Source organism: Suillus plorans (genome assembly GCF_016647745.1).
Source record: "Suillus plorans strain S12 chromosome Unknown HD556scaffold_77, whole genome shotgun sequence".
Classification (NCBI taxonomy): domain Eukaryota; kingdom Fungi; phylum Basidiomycota; class Agaricomycetes; order Boletales; family Suillaceae; genus Suillus; species Suillus plorans.
Window position 1 is genome coordinate 1 of NW_024537461.1, and position 16243 is coordinate 16243.

At 48.2% G+C, this 16243-nt stretch overlaps 8 protein-coding genes across 8 annotated transcripts; 7 read left to right on the plus strand and 1 right to left on the minus strand.

Moving 5' to 3' along the window:
• Nucleotides 1-2415: 2415 nt before the first annotated feature.
• Nucleotides 2416-2939, plus strand: HD556DRAFT_1312601 (uncharacterized protein; the record flags this gene model as incomplete). The annotated part of the gene is made up of 3 exons (XM_041300675.1): nt 2416-2548; nt 2624-2760; nt 2811-2939. The coding sequence occupies 3 exons, from the start codon at nt 2416-2418 to the stop codon at nt 2937-2939; spliced, it is 399 nt and encodes a 132-aa protein (XP_041154886.1).
• A 407-nt stretch (nt 2940-3346) lies between these two features.
• On the plus strand, nt 3347-4934 carry HD556DRAFT_1448566 (uncharacterized protein; the record flags this gene model as incomplete). Its single annotated transcript, XM_041307448.1, has 7 exons — nt 3347-3575; nt 3633-3713; nt 3761-3856; nt 3906-4304; nt 4354-4455; nt 4505-4663; nt 4720-4934. 7 exons carry the CDS (start codon nt 3347-3349, stop codon nt 4932-4934), a joined length of 1281 nt encoding a protein of 426 aa, XP_041154887.1.
• An 881-nt stretch (nt 4935-5815) lies between these two features.
• HD556DRAFT_1312603 (uncharacterized protein) lies at nt 5816-7094 on the minus strand (the record flags this gene model as incomplete). The annotated part of the gene is made up of 4 exons (XM_041300676.1): nt 5816-6192; nt 6245-6415; nt 6471-6545; nt 6617-7094. The coding sequence occupies 4 exons, from the start codon at nt 7092-7094 to the stop codon at nt 5816-5818; spliced, it is 1101 nt and encodes a 366-aa protein (XP_041154888.1).
• Nucleotides 7095-8169: 1075 nt separating this feature from the next.
• On the plus strand, nt 8170-9724 carry HD556DRAFT_1246604 (uncharacterized protein; the record flags this gene model as incomplete). The annotated part of the gene is made up of 3 exons (XM_041298625.1): nt 8170-8724; nt 8773-9263; nt 9322-9724. Coding segments are annotated over 3 exons (1449 nt in total), but the record flags the coding sequence as incomplete, so codon positions are not given.
• A 1114-nt stretch (nt 9725-10838) lies between these two features.
• Nucleotides 10839-11765, plus strand: HD556DRAFT_1246589 (uncharacterized protein; the record flags this gene model as incomplete). The annotated part of the gene is made up of 1 exon (XM_041298622.1): nt 10839-11765. The coding sequence occupies one exon, from the start codon at nt 10839-10841 to the stop codon at nt 11763-11765; it is 927 nt and encodes a 308-aa protein (XP_041154890.1).
• A 15-nt stretch (nt 11766-11780) lies between these two features.
• HD556DRAFT_1246669 (uncharacterized protein) lies at nt 11781-12050 on the plus strand (the record flags this gene model as incomplete). The annotated part of the gene is made up of 1 exon (XM_041298629.1): nt 11781-12050. A coding segment is annotated over one exon (270 nt), but the record flags the coding sequence as incomplete, so codon positions are not given.
• Nucleotides 12051-12561: 511 nt separating this feature from the next.
• HD556DRAFT_1448569 (uncharacterized protein) lies at nt 12562-13118 on the plus strand (the record flags this gene model as incomplete). The annotated part of the gene is made up of 2 exons (XM_041307449.1): nt 12562-12816; nt 12870-13118. The coding sequence occupies 2 exons, from the start codon at nt 12562-12564 to the stop codon at nt 13116-13118; spliced, it is 504 nt and encodes a 167-aa protein (XP_041154892.1).
• Nucleotides 13119-14943: 1825 nt separating this feature from the next.
• HD556DRAFT_1448571 (uncharacterized protein) lies at nt 14944-15906 on the plus strand (the record flags this gene model as incomplete). The annotated part of the gene is made up of 1 exon (XM_041307450.1): nt 14944-15906. One exon carries the CDS (start codon nt 14944-14946, stop codon nt 15904-15906), a length of 963 nt encoding a protein of 320 aa, XP_041154893.1.
• Between the last annotated feature and the right edge of the window lie 337 nt (nt 15907-16243).

Consider the following 16243-nt stretch of genomic DNA (forward strand, 5'->3'; position numbering starts at 1 on the left):
GCTATGGCTCCGGGCTGGTCAACCATTATTTGATCAGCAGGCTCATCCGACATATTGGCGGTGAAGCCGGTGTCCCGCTCGGCGTCAGTATCATGGTCCATCTCGACATCATCTTGACTGGTAGCAGACGCTTCTAAAGACCAGGGTTAAAGCATGTTATCGCAAAGCACAAAATCACTTACCAGTATCCGCAGTATCCTCAGATTCCACGATAGGAGTTGGCGGACGTGCACGAGAGGTCGCTCTAGTGGTCTGGGATTTAGCCTTCAACTTGGACGCTGGTGCGGCCTTTGACCGAGGGTGTGATGTTGGTGCCTGCGTTGTTGAGGGACGCCGGGTATCGACCGACACCGGTCGGTTGCACCGCACCTTCATGAAGTGGCACTTGGCGCAGGACTTGATGGCTTGGCCCTTCCTGCCGACCACAACAAAACAAGGCTCCCCTATGCATCTCTTGCAAGGTAGAGCGTACTAAAAATAGTTAGTACTCTGCAACTGGCATGGACTTTCCCAACTCACTTCCTCAGCATCGGCCTTCAGTAGCCCACGACCTCTCACAGGCTTGGCGATATTCACAGCCTTCTCCTTGCCTTTGCCCTTTGGCTGGACTCGGCCAAGGTTGGCTTCGGCTTCCAGCTGAAGATTGGTGAGGTGGGAGGACAGAGAGGACACTGTAAATCTCACCTGCTTGACATTTTTAGTCATTCCCTGCAAAGGAGTCAGCAATGATATCGGCACCGAGATTATCACCATGCTTACCTTTGATTTTGGCGCCACTGCACCTGAAGATTCGATGATCTTGGGCCGCTAAGGTGATGTAAGCAGTCAGTTGGAAATGATGAGAGGAAGACATACCTGTTTCACTACAATGGTCCCTGTTGGCTGCCTGTCCTCGTCCTCGGTGTCGGAGATGATGGCCTTCGACAAACGCTTCAACACCTTTTGTTTCTTTCTGCCTGGCTCGGCATTTGGGCTGTCGTCACGGGATCTATGAGTGCCGCGGTGTCTTCTTAGATAGATGATCTATAGATAAACACCTATAAAAACAAATATCTCCACGGTCAGTGATTCAGACAAATACCAATGACTGATAACGTGGTCGTTCGTGGGTGGCTAGTTGTATACTACCCAAAGTACATTCAGCTAAAGATACTTCTGCAAGATCAGTAAATACGATGGTCAATCCAATCTATGGACTTGACAGAAACAAACAAACAAATAATGGTCAGCCCGACAGTATGGCAGTAACCAAAGAAATAGAAAGTTCTTCCTCAAGCTTCCTTTCAACAACAGTGCCTCTTACCAAACTGTACTCCAAAAAGAATGATGCGGAATTACAATGATCAACCCCCTCAGCACAAAACAGGTAGAATCAAAGGTCAAGACTAGTCAAATGCTTTATTGTAGAACTCTTAGCTCAATATTGAACCTGCTGTCAAGGAACTCACTTTGAGTATTCAAACAGACTCAGGAACGGACGTCCTTGGATTTACTACCAAGTCCCCTCTTCAACAGCTAAAGCCTAGCAGGCACAGAAAACCTTGGCTCAGTATCACTACTCAGATGAGTGAGGTCAAGCTTCACTATCAATCCCTTAAGTCTCCCCACTAAGCTACTCTGAGTCTTAGGTGGACATAGAGACAACACAAATATTTTGGAATATGCTTTTTGGAAAAAGAACACCAAAGGCTGGTGAAAGTAAAACAAAAGAGAAAAGAGAAAAGAAAAGAAAAAGAAAATAGAAATTTGAATAAAACTGTGGCTGTACCTTGCTTGCTGGTTGTTGCACACAGTGAGCTCGCAGCTAGTCGTTTAGTATGATGAGCTTGCAGTATTACTGTCTCTTGAGAATGTTCCTCTCAGTCTTGAACAGTTCTTGACACTGATGCTGACACTTATCACACCTTACTCACAACTTAATGTTAGATGAGCTGAAAACTCCCACTTGGTTTTCTTTTTCTTTCAAAACTGGGGTCATTATATACACAATAAATGTGGCTGTGCTACTAGTATATTCAAGAGTCATAATGAGTCATATATTCAGGGTGAGTCATAGTGAGTCATATATTCAGAGTGAGTCATAATGAGTCATTGGGTATTTTGCTAAGTCATCCTGGCTTGTTGCTAGTCATGTGACCTATCCAACTCCTGATGACAAGTCCAGAAAGAGAGTAAGAAATGTCACATGATGTGAATCCTTTGTGTGTCTGTCTTTTCTTTGCTTTGTTTGAAGGGTGAAAAATGATGCGAGCCTAGTATTTAGGGTTTTACGAATGTTTTTCCAGGACAACATATGTGGGAAATATTTTTCACAGTCACCTGACATGCGTGGGAGTTTTGTCTGGGTCATCACCATGGCTGACTAAGCAAAACTCATTGCCGAATTAAATGTACTAAAATATTCAGTCCGCTCGCATGCAAACTCGTAAAAACGAAAAATATTCCCTTAGCCTCAGTCTGACTTCAGATCATAGAGAAAATGATTTCATAGGGCATAGGGCTCATAGGAGAGTATCAGTCATCCATGCACCGAACCAGTTTGGTGCAGGTCAGTGGTCAGACCGTTTGCCCTTGTCGGTCATGGTGCCAGTCACGGTCAGATTGTGAGCACGACCGGCACGAGGGAGTGCATCGATCGGCGGAACTGACATCCGTTTGGGAGCTGGGGGTAGGACTGGGGAGAGTGCTGGTGCTGGTTCTGGTGCTGGTGCTGGTTCTGGTGCTGGTGCTGGTGCTGGTGCTGGTTGTACTATAAGAATAGTAAGTTGCCAGTGTGAATCCAAACAGGGCCGACTCACCATATCCAACAGTCTTTGGGAAGAAGGGATGGGACTCCATACGCGGATCATCAACTCGAGCACGATTCCATTGAGGAACGAGACCTTGATTCATGGTCGCACGGACCTCGGCGGCTGCAGAAAGAAGAAATGGCGAGATGACCGAGGACAACCTGCTGTGCTGTTGGAGGGCTCGAGACTGTTCATGGTGAGCAGGTACATAATAACTATAGTAAAGCAAAACACGCACCACCTGCCTCGCAATCTCATGAGCCTGATCAACGACTGTCCGGCCATCTGCTTCCCCACGTCCGATTAGGCTGACCAAATCGCGCACCGATATATCGGCGAGCGCCAAAGCATGGTCAGATTCTTGTTGTGATGGCATGGTAGAGAATTGAAATATAAGGGCGACGATGGCACAGGTGCAGATGCAACAAAAGAAGAAAAGGATGTGATGAGTATCGACCTACGAACGACTCTGTGTGGATGTTGAAGGAACTTGACAGAAGTTGATGCCACGCAAACCGTCACATTGTAATACCGCCGGGATCCGCTGAGACACGGAAATGGCCGAAGTGTGGTACCGGGCGTCGGACTTCTGCATTGTTTATTCACCTTACAGTTCAAGCCCTCCAAAGTTGTCAATGTATTCCCACGAGAATGCCACTGACAAAGCTTGCAGGATACAGGACGAGCGTATCAAAGCCGACTGGAACTTTTTCGTCACTTGGGACCAGTGGGTGCCACCGACGTTGTGTCCGATTCCAGCCACTCAAAACGTGCAGATCCCTGTGGGTAACCACAACATTCACATTTGACCTAACATTACAACTACATCTGGCCTGCCTCAAGTCATGAAATCCAACGTCTCAAGTATGCCATCCAGCCAGCCACATCCTGAAGGACTTCCCAAGAAACATTTTGGCGGCAAAGGTGTGTTTCCTGTTCTATCGACCATTTCTAATGGTTAAAAATATAAGTATTTGACATGTGCTGGAATACCGAGGCTGATCTAGTGCGGACGGTGAACACAACAACTGCAACATCATCGGCTGAACCACAATATGAAGGCCAAGGTACTTCCAGTGCTTTGAGCACGTTGCAGGCATCTGACCGAATAATCAGTGTTTGACGTGTGTTGGGACACCGAGGTCAATCTGGCGCCGATCGTTGTTGCGGACGCAGCCACACCGCCGGCAGCAGGTTCATATGACCTTTGTTGGGATAGCCAAGGAAGTCCACGGAAGATTAATTTGGCGCCAATCCAAGAGCTGGCAGCTACGAAGACTCACACCTTGGATGTCACCATGCCCCTGGCGGCCGATCAATATGATATGTGTTGGAATAATAGTCTGTCTGCGTCGGTGGACAGATACAGGGGCAAGTGTCGGTCATTACCACCGACCATTACTAACCATCATTCAGGCGATTTCGACATGTGCTGGGAAGATTCAACATCTGGCGGAGATGGTCACCTTGACAGTGGGTCCATCGCTGCACCAACCATCAACATGGTCAACTTAGGTTCGTCCAAATTGTGGATGAAATCACTCGTACTGACAATGACGTTTAGCGGGTGACACACCGGTATTATATGATCTGTGCTTTGACACATCCTTGCAGGCCACATCTCCAGGACCAAGGGATGACTCACCGAGTCATCCGGTCAACTTAGGTTCGTCCGAATTTTGGATGAAATCACTTGTACTGACAATGATGTTTAGCGGGCGACACACCGGTATTATATGATCTGTGTTTTGACGCATCCTTGCCGGCCACATCTCCAGGACCGAGGGATGACTCGCCGAATCAGATGGTTGAAGCCGGCGAGGAATTGCTGCGCCGAGCAAATGTGAGGCTTGACAGCATTGACACTGTTATCGGTAGGTTCATATTTCTTCTGGTCATGAATGTCATTACAACGACCACCTCCCTACAGCAGATGACCCCGGAGCACAATCTATGGATATCTTGGATGCCAACCAGGATTTAATTTCAGATTATCGGTATGCTCGTGATGAATTCCTCGCGGCCAGCGATGACATTGCCAAAATCGAACATCTGATGAACATGCACCGGCAAATTGATGATCCGCTGCATATATTACTACTAGCTATGAGGAAAATGGGCCGGGGACATTCCCCAATCCAGTAGTGTAGAAGACCGAGCAGGAATGACAATGTATATACCAAGTGCACCCAAAACCGAGCACCTGGACCGACAATGTTCTACACATACAATGTATATACTTAAATTTACCGAGCAGAATGGAACAACCTCATGACACAAGATGCTGCTGACAACTACACGTAGTCAGCATATCTCTTAGGCTTTTGCTGAATTCGGGTGCCAAGCGCATTGTTGACCTTGCTCCTGGTACTCTTTGCCGGTGCATCAGGAATTGAGCAAGCCGCCGATTTGGTGACCTTGGTTTTCTTGGCTGACCGGTCATTTATTGCCGGTGACCGCTCTCTTGGAGCTGTTGTCTTCTTCGGCGATCGGTTATTTACCGCCGGTAATACATCTCGGGCAGCCCTGGTCTTTTTCAGCATCTGGTCCAGCACCGCGGGGGATGTCCGAATATGTTCAAGACCTTGACGAGTTGAATGTGGGCCGAAGTCATGAACTTGCTGGGTGGTATGATGTGAGCGGGCTGGCTCATACCTGGCCTTCCTGCCAATATGGCTACAACTTTCATCTTCTGATCCCTCGGTCACCTGTGCAACGGGCATGCGGGTTTTGCCTGCTGCATAGGCCCCTCTGTCATGAGAGACCCGTCTGACCGAATCTATAATCGGTCGGTCTTCATATGCCGAGTCTGTTCAGGGTGAAATGATGGCAGGCTGAGTTCTGACTCTCTTGCCAATGCTCTTGGGTGCCGGTCGGTCATCTGACTCCGACGGGTGTCCCACCGGGTCACCTTGTGTTGCATTTGCACCTTTCCTTACACGGTAGGGTGCATGTTTGTGTACCTTCGGCAGAGGCACATCTGCATCAGTCTTGTCAGATTCTTCATCGGCGGAACTGACATGAGCTCATTTGATGAACATAGGCTGCGCTTTGTGAACTCCGACCGGTGATGGTGCAGCGGCGGCCGATGACTTTTTGGTTGGCATGGGCCACATGCCCTCATCATCAGCATCACCGTTAGAGTCATCAGACTCTTTGCTGACAGGAGCCCTCATCTTGCCCTTGTCGTCGATCCAGGCCTTGAACTTTAATGTGAGCCCTACCTGGTTGTCTTGTTGGTCTAACCAACATTCCAACAAGGCGTTGGCTTCATTCCGTTGCAATTTCGAAGGGTCCATGATCTTTGCGTCCTCAGGCAAGTATATGCTGGAGATAAATCTGGACTGTCCCTTCATTATGTCGCTCCAAGGCACTGGGACCTTCGGCTTTCCACAGCATATTCCTGTGGCGGTGGGCATCAGATGATGCTGCAGGTTTTCTATCAACAGGCTTACGGTAATGAATGGTGAGAAATGACCGAATCATTCCCTTCTTGGCGTCAAGAGACACGCCCTCAATATCGGGCAACATCGGCAAACCCATGCGGTCCAGGTCGAACTCATGGTAAGGCTTGGGAACCCGGCGAGTGCCTCCGAGCAGCGTGCCATCCTGGTCTTGATCCTGGTCTTAATGTACGTGACAAATTAAATGAAGCACCTCTGAGATGGTCTTGAGACTCACTGAATGCATCACCTATGAAATCTTCCCATGCCAGTAAGATGACCTGCCAGTCCTTGCATTTCATGAAGCTGGAGCCTATCCCGAGGTGTTCATTGAAGTCAAATCTGCCAAACCATGTAAGCAAAATGACCGACCGACCGACTGACCAACTGTATTAACTTGCCCGGATGTAAGTAGGCCGCCCTTCTCATCCTTCCAGGAACCCAATACAAAGAGTCTCATACCGGCCTGAGTAAACATCTCCTTTGCGAAGTGCTTGATCATCTTTTCACCCTTCTTCCTAGCCGTCTTGGCCTGGACTGCAGGGTCAGGTGCTTGATTTGTCCACTCGTTGGCCTTCGCCCGGGCTTCCTCCAACTCATTGTTGCCCAGCCCTTTCATGATTGCCGTCATAGTGGGTTGATACCTCCTGAAGATTTCTTTCTGCTCAGGCTTCTGCCCAGTCTCCTCCTCGATTTCTTCATGTATTTGCTGAAGAATGTCGGCCTTGCACTGCTCTTCAATTACTCGGTGTGCTGTCCATTTCTTTTGCAGCTTTATCGGCACTTTGGCATTGGGCTTGTGTTTCTTGTGGTTGTGGAACCACTGCCTGTATTTCTGTTTATGATGACTGTAAAGCAGCATGACCCTACATTAAAGCTGAAACACTTACCTCTTTTCATTGCTTCAAGAGCTCTTGGTCCATCTTTGGAGCCAAGAGTCTGGCTTCTCTGGCGGCCGCTTTGAAGATTTGTCGTCTCTCTGTCCCACTCGCTTTCCCCCAGTCCTCAACATGGGACTGCAGAGCGGTGTTCTCTCGGTTGTTCAACCGAGGCTGATCCCCAGCATTTATCTTCATCCAAGTCATGTCACAGTAGGTAGCTTGGAGTAAAGGACCTGGAAATGTAAGTGTAGGAGAGCGTTGATGTGGTTGATGGAACGAAAAATGAAAGGAAGCTCATGTGAGTAATGCTTCACATAAGTGACACACCCATGTCATAAGTGAATGTAAGGGCTAGATTGTGCTGAATAGTGTGAGCCCTATCGCTACAAGACTTATTGAGTGGTGTAGATGCATAGGTGGGTGGGTGGCATGAAATTGGAGGATCTGAAGTGCTCTTGACATATGATATAGACAAATCACTATCGGCCATTGGAATTGCGCCGTGAATATGCATGCCAATGATTTCCGAGAGATCAAAGTGACTATTACATACTAGGCATTGCATTTGGCAGTTGCATGTAAGCACTAAAACGTCCCAAAGTCTAAGCATCTCACTCCAAACAAGACATCCTGACACTCGCAGCACTACTTCGGTCCATGGTCAAGTCAAAGCCAAAGGCCTGGAGTCCTCCAAAGACATCCTCTTTGGTTCAATGGGAGAACAAAGGAACATCTAGAGGAGATACAGGACGATTTGTCAGAGCTCGACGTTACAACAAAACAACATCGGTTCATTCATCCTCCAGAAAATCGCCTACCAAGCAGCCATCCACCAAAGGACATCATGTGGAGGGCGACTATGAACACTATGACCTGGGCGAATGCAACTTCGAGCCTTTTTGTGTTCGCAAGTCCATGGCAAGTTGACCGTCCACTTGCCTTGTCCCATGTACTGACACCAAATATCAGAGTCAAAATGACTATTTGCGCGAGTGGCAGCGCAAGACCGAGGACTACTTGGACTTGCTACTTTGGTGAGAGGGTCCACCTCCAAACAGGATGTGCTCGGTCTGTCCAAAGGACGGAGTCTACAGATGTCACGGTTGCATGGGTGAACCTCTCTTCTGTACTCATTGCTGTAGGACAGTTCACAGCCTCATGCCTTTTCATCGGATCAGTCAATGGACCGGGGGATTCTTCGAGGGCACTTCCTTGACAAAGATAGGGTTGGAAGTCCACCTTGGCCACGCGGGCGAGCCTTGTCCCAGACTAACCGACGAGTGGTGCGATACAGATGATGAGGGAGACCAATTGACTGAAGGCCCATGGATACCCTTGGTTAACGATCCTCGGACGACCACGGTGGTAGATACTTCCGGGCTCCACTCCATGATGATCAGATTCTGTCAGTGCGCCGGTGCACTGAGCCATGACATGCAACTATTTAAGACCAGCCTCTTCCCTGCGTCTTTCACTTCGCCGAAGACAGCATTCACATTTGCGGTGTTGGACGACTTCCTGCTGGACAACCTGGAATGTGGGACATCGGCAATGAACTTCTACAGTAAATTAAGGCGAATCACCTCAAGCGTGTTTCCTCATTTGGTTCCAGTGAGTGATGTGGATTTTGAACATTGCATTGCTCACAATGGCCGAAAGGACCGGTACAGAGAGTTAATGAGGGTCGGCAGGCAGTGGAGACAAGTGAAGCAGCTCAAGTGGCATGGGTTTGGCCATGAGAAGCGACAGCCGAAGGCAGGGGAGCTTGCACTCTTCTGTCCTGCATGTCCTCAGCCCGGTGTAAATCTCAATTTGTCAGACAGAAATGAGTCCGACCCTGCATGGCTGTATTCCAGATTGTTAGTCATGGATGGCAATTTCAAGGCAGAGCATTTGTATCCCACCAATCCAAGTGATGAGGTGGCATTGACCGATGGCTTGGGCTTCATGGTCTGTGATGCCCAATACAAAATGCATCTATGCCAGGCGCAGGACATTATGCAAAGGTCAGACTGTAACAACCACCAAGCAGTCAACCAGGCAAATGCCTTGCGCCACAAGCTGGAAGCAACAGGGATAGGCGGATGTGCTTGTGCGAGGCACGGATGTTTTGTTCCTCATTCAATGGTAGACTTTCAGAAGGGGGAAAGGTTAGCCTTTCAAATTGCTATATCGGCCAGGTTCAACTGACAAGTCGGCTGGCCAAAGGCAGATGAACATGGATTATGCCCTGTGTCAAGCTCTGGGGTACAATACCGACGGGATCAATTGGGCATTCACATTCTATGACATTAATTGTCAATACAATAAGCATCTCAGCAAGCGGATTGAAGAGTCGCCTTATCTTGACCTTCCATGGGGCATGGACATTATTCCTGGAATTGGGCTGTGGCATGTCCACGGCCATCAAGATAAATGCTATGTGAGGTATGCGTCCAACTTCATAACCGGTGCCACCAGGATCAACGGAGAAATAATGGAGACCCTGTGGGCACCCTTGAACATCATATCACCATCGGCAAGAGGGATGTCCACCCCCCACCGAAAGGAGTGTTTAGACTTTCAAATGAATGACTGTAATTTTATGAAGATGATACGCATCAGTGAGTAATATTATTATACCGAGTTGACAAATCCAAATGCATCTAGGCAAATTCCTTGGCAGAAAATTCAAGGAGGCTGTGCAGGGTGTCTGAGACAGCCAGTATGCATTTGACCGGTTAAGCGAGACCGCCAAGGGTGATACGGTGTAGAAACAACAATACTGAGTTTGGCTATCCGAAGATTGTTCCAAACTGATATATCTGTGTTGTGGTCTTTGCACTGCCTAGTCTGCTATACTTGCCTGACAAGTGCGTTCGACCCAGGGATCTGCGGTCTGGGAATAGTCTTGGGGGTAAGTGAGTGATGTGGGGTCAATAGTCCGAGCGCGGGAAACAATGTCCGAAGGTATATTTACGATGTCCGATGCAAAAGCGTCGGGTCCGATGTTTTTGGGGTTTCGGGTTATCGGGTTCGGGTTCGGGTCTTTCGGAAACTAATAGTAACGCTATAGCGAGCATCGGAAGAGCGAGCGGTGTGCGCAATAATAACAATGACTGATACGGATAATGAAAGAGCGATGATATTCGCAATATCAACTAAGAACTACGAAATATCGGGTTTGACCACTAAGCGTCGGGGAACTGCTCCCCTCTACTTGGATAATGAATAATGCTTGAGGTCAGTCCAATATATATGTAAGTACGTAGAAATGCGGAACCCGTAGGCGAAAGTAGCGGCGGAGTATTTCGGATCCGAAGTACATGTAAATAAACATGAGGTGCTGCGGACTATGGGAAAACATGTAATAGCGCTGGCTACGACGTGAGCAATGTGCGAAATAATGAACTACACACCTAGTGGGGCTAGCAAGACAGGACGGGACACGGATAGGACAAGTGTGCGGGAAAACATCGGGTCCGATGCGGCCTAAACGTCGGGTTGGTGGGTTAGCGTCGGATAACATCGGGAAGTGATTAGCATGTGACGGGTATTTGACGTGTACTGTAAAATAGCTCGATACGAGCCCAGCGCCAGCTCGTGTCCTACAACGGTATACCCTTCACACATGGGAAGCGGAGGCCACTGCCGCTCAGGATGACCGACTTCATAATCCAAGTTCCATGGACATATATGAGGTTCAATTGACAAAATGTATGTTGATTGGAACATCAGTATTTAATATGCTGATATACTTTGGCAAAGCGCCAACAAGAAAACAGCAAGAGTTACACCTGCTGAACCGTCAGGCTCAATGGCCGGCCGGTGAGATTCATCGGGGTGCTGCTACTTGGCTAGCCTCCGGAATTACGCTGGAAGAGGCTCAAGTAGCCCTCCTGATCGACGTAAGAAAGCTAGGCAAACGGCCGACTGACACCCAGAAGCTGGCTGTGGCCCGGCGTTGTGACAGATTGCAAGGCCAACTGGATGAATTTGTCAGGGTTGCGGTGACATTTCTCAGCGATGAATTAAATGGCTGTGACCATTTGGATGGCATGACAGTGGTGTTGGATACAGTAGAAGCGGATTCCGTCGGGTCATCATCCGAGGATCCCGAGAGGTCAGATGATGAAGACCGATATGATATTCCGGTGAAGTTCAATCCCGAGACCGTGGTGATTCCATTGCTGTCAAACATCGGCATTGAAAGATGCACCCTGTGGGGTGTTGCCGACCTGGTGCTGCAAGAAATATCATTGAGAGAAGGCCAAGCAAATGATGCATTACATGCCGTCCGGGTCAACTTGGCCGACAAGGCCGTTCTGTTTCGCACCACGGTTCAGTCGGCAAAATCCCAAGCACGGTCAACCAGGGCATGGGCTCGGGTGCACTCAGTGGACAAGGTCCTACACCTAAACACGCAGATATACTCAAAATGCCGCAAGCAGCTAATCCATCTCGGTGCCGATGACTTATTGTCCAAATATCGGCTGTTGGAGAAAGCCGACCTCAAGGCAACCACAGTTGTTGCAGACCCAAACACGCGCGGTCAAAGAAATAGCACGTTAGCATGGTTTTGGAGCATTGATGTTGAGGGGGATTCTGCAAGCAATGACTGGATGAATGAATGTTTGCACTTCACCGACTTACCTGTTCCTGTGGGGTGCTAATATACTTACACAACAGTTTACCGTGTCCATTGGCTTAGGACACTGGCACTGCATGATCGTTGGGCGGAGGAGCTGCTGCTGGTCGGTCGGGAAATGACATGGATGGTTGAATTTTTTCTTCATAAATCTCAACAGTGGGTAGGCCGAATGCAGGAGGCTGATGTACAGTGCACGGTCGGGCACTGGTGCTATGCTGCCTGCCAGGCTCAAATGTATCTCCGACTCTCACAACATGCACAGGACAGCTTTGAACGAACAAAAGGTGTGGCTGCGGTTGTAGAGTGACAGGGGTCCATATGCGGCCGCAACTGCATTTGGACATCGGCAAGTGCCGAAGTGGATTAGTCAGTATCACAATACCGATCCAGATGAAACTTTTTGATCCAAACTACCACCAGCATGTCCAACTCCTCCACACTCCATACATTTGAACTCAGTGACTTTACTGCATGGGATGCTGCAAACGTCTTAGAGTTTGCCACTGCCCGATTCGCTGCCATCTAGCTAGTTTGCGACCAGAACCATATACCTCAGACACCAGATTACAAAGCCAGCTTCGTCCGGCACCTTCAATGGGAGGCTGATGTGAGTGTCTCATCAATCAGTCTGCCGGTTGGTTGGTCAGTTGGTCAGTTGGTCGGTTGGTCGGTTGGTCGGTTGGTCGGTTGGTCGGTTGGTCGGTTGGTCGGTTGGTCGGTTGGTCGGTCAGCCGACATTATGTTGTAACTAATGCCTTTATCAGTGTTTTGTTTTCCCATACATAAACATTTCTTTAGTCCTTAACATTCATCCAACAATGCCCGATCTCCTCCACGCCATCATTGGAAGACTTGCCAGATTCCAAACCGGGACAATCACCGCCGAACAATTGCACGATGAATTCTTCGCACACTGCTCTCCGAATAGCCCTGAACTAAGGGCTATTAACCAAGTTGTGCCTAACTACTGGTATGATTGGTGGAAGGATCGCTTCGACCGGTTGGGGTTGGACCTGCCAGTCTTGAACATCCATGAGGTCATGGAGATGACCCAAGACCACTTCGAACAACTGGTCGGTTATTGCTCTCTTTCTCATGCTGGACTTGCACTTATGGTAATCGTTAGCCGACGGGAGCCATGCTTGTGCCTGGTCCTGTGGTGACCGGGCAGGTGGATGGCGATGCCCTCTTCAATCAAATCGTGGCAGTGAGAGCCCACCTCAAACATCTCGGTGAAGCAATGGGTGCTTTGCTGGACCAGAAGACCCAGGCCGCCACTGCAGCTGCATCCACCATGTCCCAACTTGAGGGACCGATTGCCGACCTGGAGGAAGCGCTTTTGAATTCTAGTGGGCAATTGTCGGGCAAGGATTGACTTCACATGGCTTGTGCTGCTCTTTCACCGATGTTAATTTTACTGTGATCACCGGCATTGTGGACATCATTACTAAATAGACATAGGTAGTGTTGTGGGCAGAACTCTGCCATTCTGCCACGTGGCAGGGCAGAACTGGCACTGCCAGGCAGATGGCAGAACCTCCCGGGCAGAATGTGGCAGAACTCCCGCACATGCTGAACCGTGGGAGAATGTACTATATAGTTTAGTGGGTTGGACCTTGGTTCAGTGTATGATAGTATAGATTGAGGCACTTTAAAACTGTTTACAATGGCCACCAAGTCTGGAGGCCGGCCTCTGAACACCCTCATCGAAAGCAACTTCAAAAAGGGTGATGCTACTTCTGCCAAGTCCAACAGATACTGGTGGAATTGCAACCATTGTGATGTCCGCATTGACGGACGTAATAATAACCTTTTCGAACACCTCACAAATGCCGTAAAATGCAGTAATTGTCCACAAGAGACTCGTTGCGAGGCACTGCAACACCTGATGAAGAAACCCACAGGCGGAAAGGTGGCTTTAATGGCTACGGCTATTTTGGGTGATGACGAGGGAAGCAAGGGTTCTTCTTCAAGCCCATTGGTTGTTGAGTCTGGCGCAGCTGCCCCTGTTTGCAAGCGGAAGAAGACAACCCTAGATGGCTTTGTAGATCATCCATTGAACAAAGATCAGAAAGCCCGTGCTGATATCAGGCTTCTTCGGTGAGTACTAGTAGCACTAGTGTTATATTGTGATTGGCACTAACTCAATAACTTAATCCAATTATAGATTTTTCATTCATGCAAATGTACCATTCTACGCTGGCAGAGATTTTTATTTTCACCAGTTTCTCAACGAAATCAGGCCCTCATATACAGCCCCATCACGCTATGTATTATCTCACAACCTACTCGATAGCGAAGCTGCAAGAGTCAAACTGGAAGAAGTTGATAGACTTAAGGCCCGAAGACTGCTCACTCTACTTCTTGACAGGTGGGAGGATAAATTGAGGCGGAGTCTCTATGGGTCTCTTGCTGCTGAGGTAAAGCAACACCCTGTTATCTTGGCTCTTGAGGATATGACAGGTGTGCGAGGAACAGCTGATAACCTTGTGGCCACATCGGAGAAAGCAATGAAGGCCATGGAGATTGAAGATGGAAAAAGATTCATAGCTGTGACCACCAATAATCCAACTGTTATGCAGTCATTCCGTCGAAAATTTCAACATAAATTTTATTGGGTGCTCGTAAGTGTGTATATTTCATTGTGAGCCGGTTGTTGATCATCACATAGACATTTGCATGCTTCTTGCATAGCATGAATACACTTCTCGGTGAAATTTTCTCGCATGGCCCAATGAAGAAAATCCTTTCAAAGACAACTCGCATCGTTAACTTCTTCAATTCTTCGCACTTTTGGGGTGGGCAACTTAACGACAAAGCAAAGAAACTTGGTATTACTCACAAACTGAAGCAAAACTGCGAAACTCGTTTCTATGCTCTTATCCTTCAGTGCCTCAGTGTTCTTGAGCATCAGTACGTGAAATGATTATCCTAGTACTGAATTATTTGACTCATTTGTTACATATAGACATGCATTATCTCATATTTGTCTGCGCCCTGAAGCCCAAAGGAGAATTAACGGTCAAACTCCTGTCGCTGCAGATGTCATCGAGACTGTTATACGCACTCCGGACTATTGGAACCATCTTGACCAAATGGTGAGGACAGCAAAGTTCATCGTTGACGCCATTGGAAACATCAAGAATTGAGACTGCAACCTTGCAGAGTGCATGCTTGAACTCATTCGGTGCGCACACAGGATGTCAACACTACAACTTGAGGATGGTGACAACACGGAATTCTTCACTCATGCGAAGTCAGTCTTCAACCGTCGATTCTACTCAATCAATACAAAATATCACACTCTCGCCCTATTCCTCCACCCGATGTGTCATAAACTTGCTGTTACTCAGGCAGCAAGTGGCCGTCCATTCGAATTCATGGTCAAAGTGGCATTGGAAATTGCCCTGCAGTGGAAGTGGAGTAAAGCAAAGGCCGACACGCTAGTTGCAGACCTTAAAGCTTATAATCTCTGCCACGCACCATTTGCTGGTGGCCAGGCGGACGGACTAGCTTGGTGGGAGAATCTCCCAGTCAACTCTGACACACACCCACTAAAGGGTTTCGCGATTATCATTCTGTCCATCGTCCCACATGCAGCCGAGGTTGAACGGCTTTTTTCAGACCTTGGTGGCACACAGTCTCCAAAGTGCTGCAATCTTTCTGTCGGCACATTCAAAACACTTGGCAAAGTTCGCGCCAACCTTCATTATCATATCCACCTTAAAAATGTTGCTGATGGCAAGCCAACACAACGTTGTCACGCTCATATGCACACAAGCGAACTTCCAGGCATTGATACAGACATTGCCAAGCAGCTTGAAACCAACTTCGCATTTGTCCCTCCACTTTCAGCAGTCTCCGGTGATAATCTCGAAGGTCCTGAATCGATCTCACTCAATGACATTGATGCTGAGTTTTCTCGTCTTGAAGATATTCGTAACACGGAGAAAACGATGGAGTTTGCCTCAAACTGGGATGTGGATGGGAAGGAAGTGTTGGAAGGGAGAGCATTCGACTTTGCGGAACTGCGGCGCGTCGACGAGGGATTGGTGCCTACCACAATAGAGGATGAGATTATGGTCGCAGATCATGATGCGAATGAAGTTGGGACTTGGAATATTGATTCTATGTTGCTGTCAAGCGGTCTTACATCCATGTAGTTAGTACTCTAGCGCTATGGAATTCTGCCATCTCCCACGCTGGCAGAACATGGTTCTGCCAGGTTCTGCCAGTTCTGCCGGCAGAACTCCCTTCATTTAGTTCTGCCCACAGCACTAGACATAGGTAGTATTGCCGAATTTACGTTGATTCTCTAAATGTATATAGTATTACTCAATGAATCTCGGTCATGTCCCATATAAGCTGACAAGTTATTATGCCTGTTGTTCTGCCTCCGCAGATGATTCCAATTCCTATTGACTGGGCATTGCATACAACATGCATTGCTGGTGACTTTGTGCACCAGCTCTTTGCTGATCATGTCGGTCGCCGGCAACA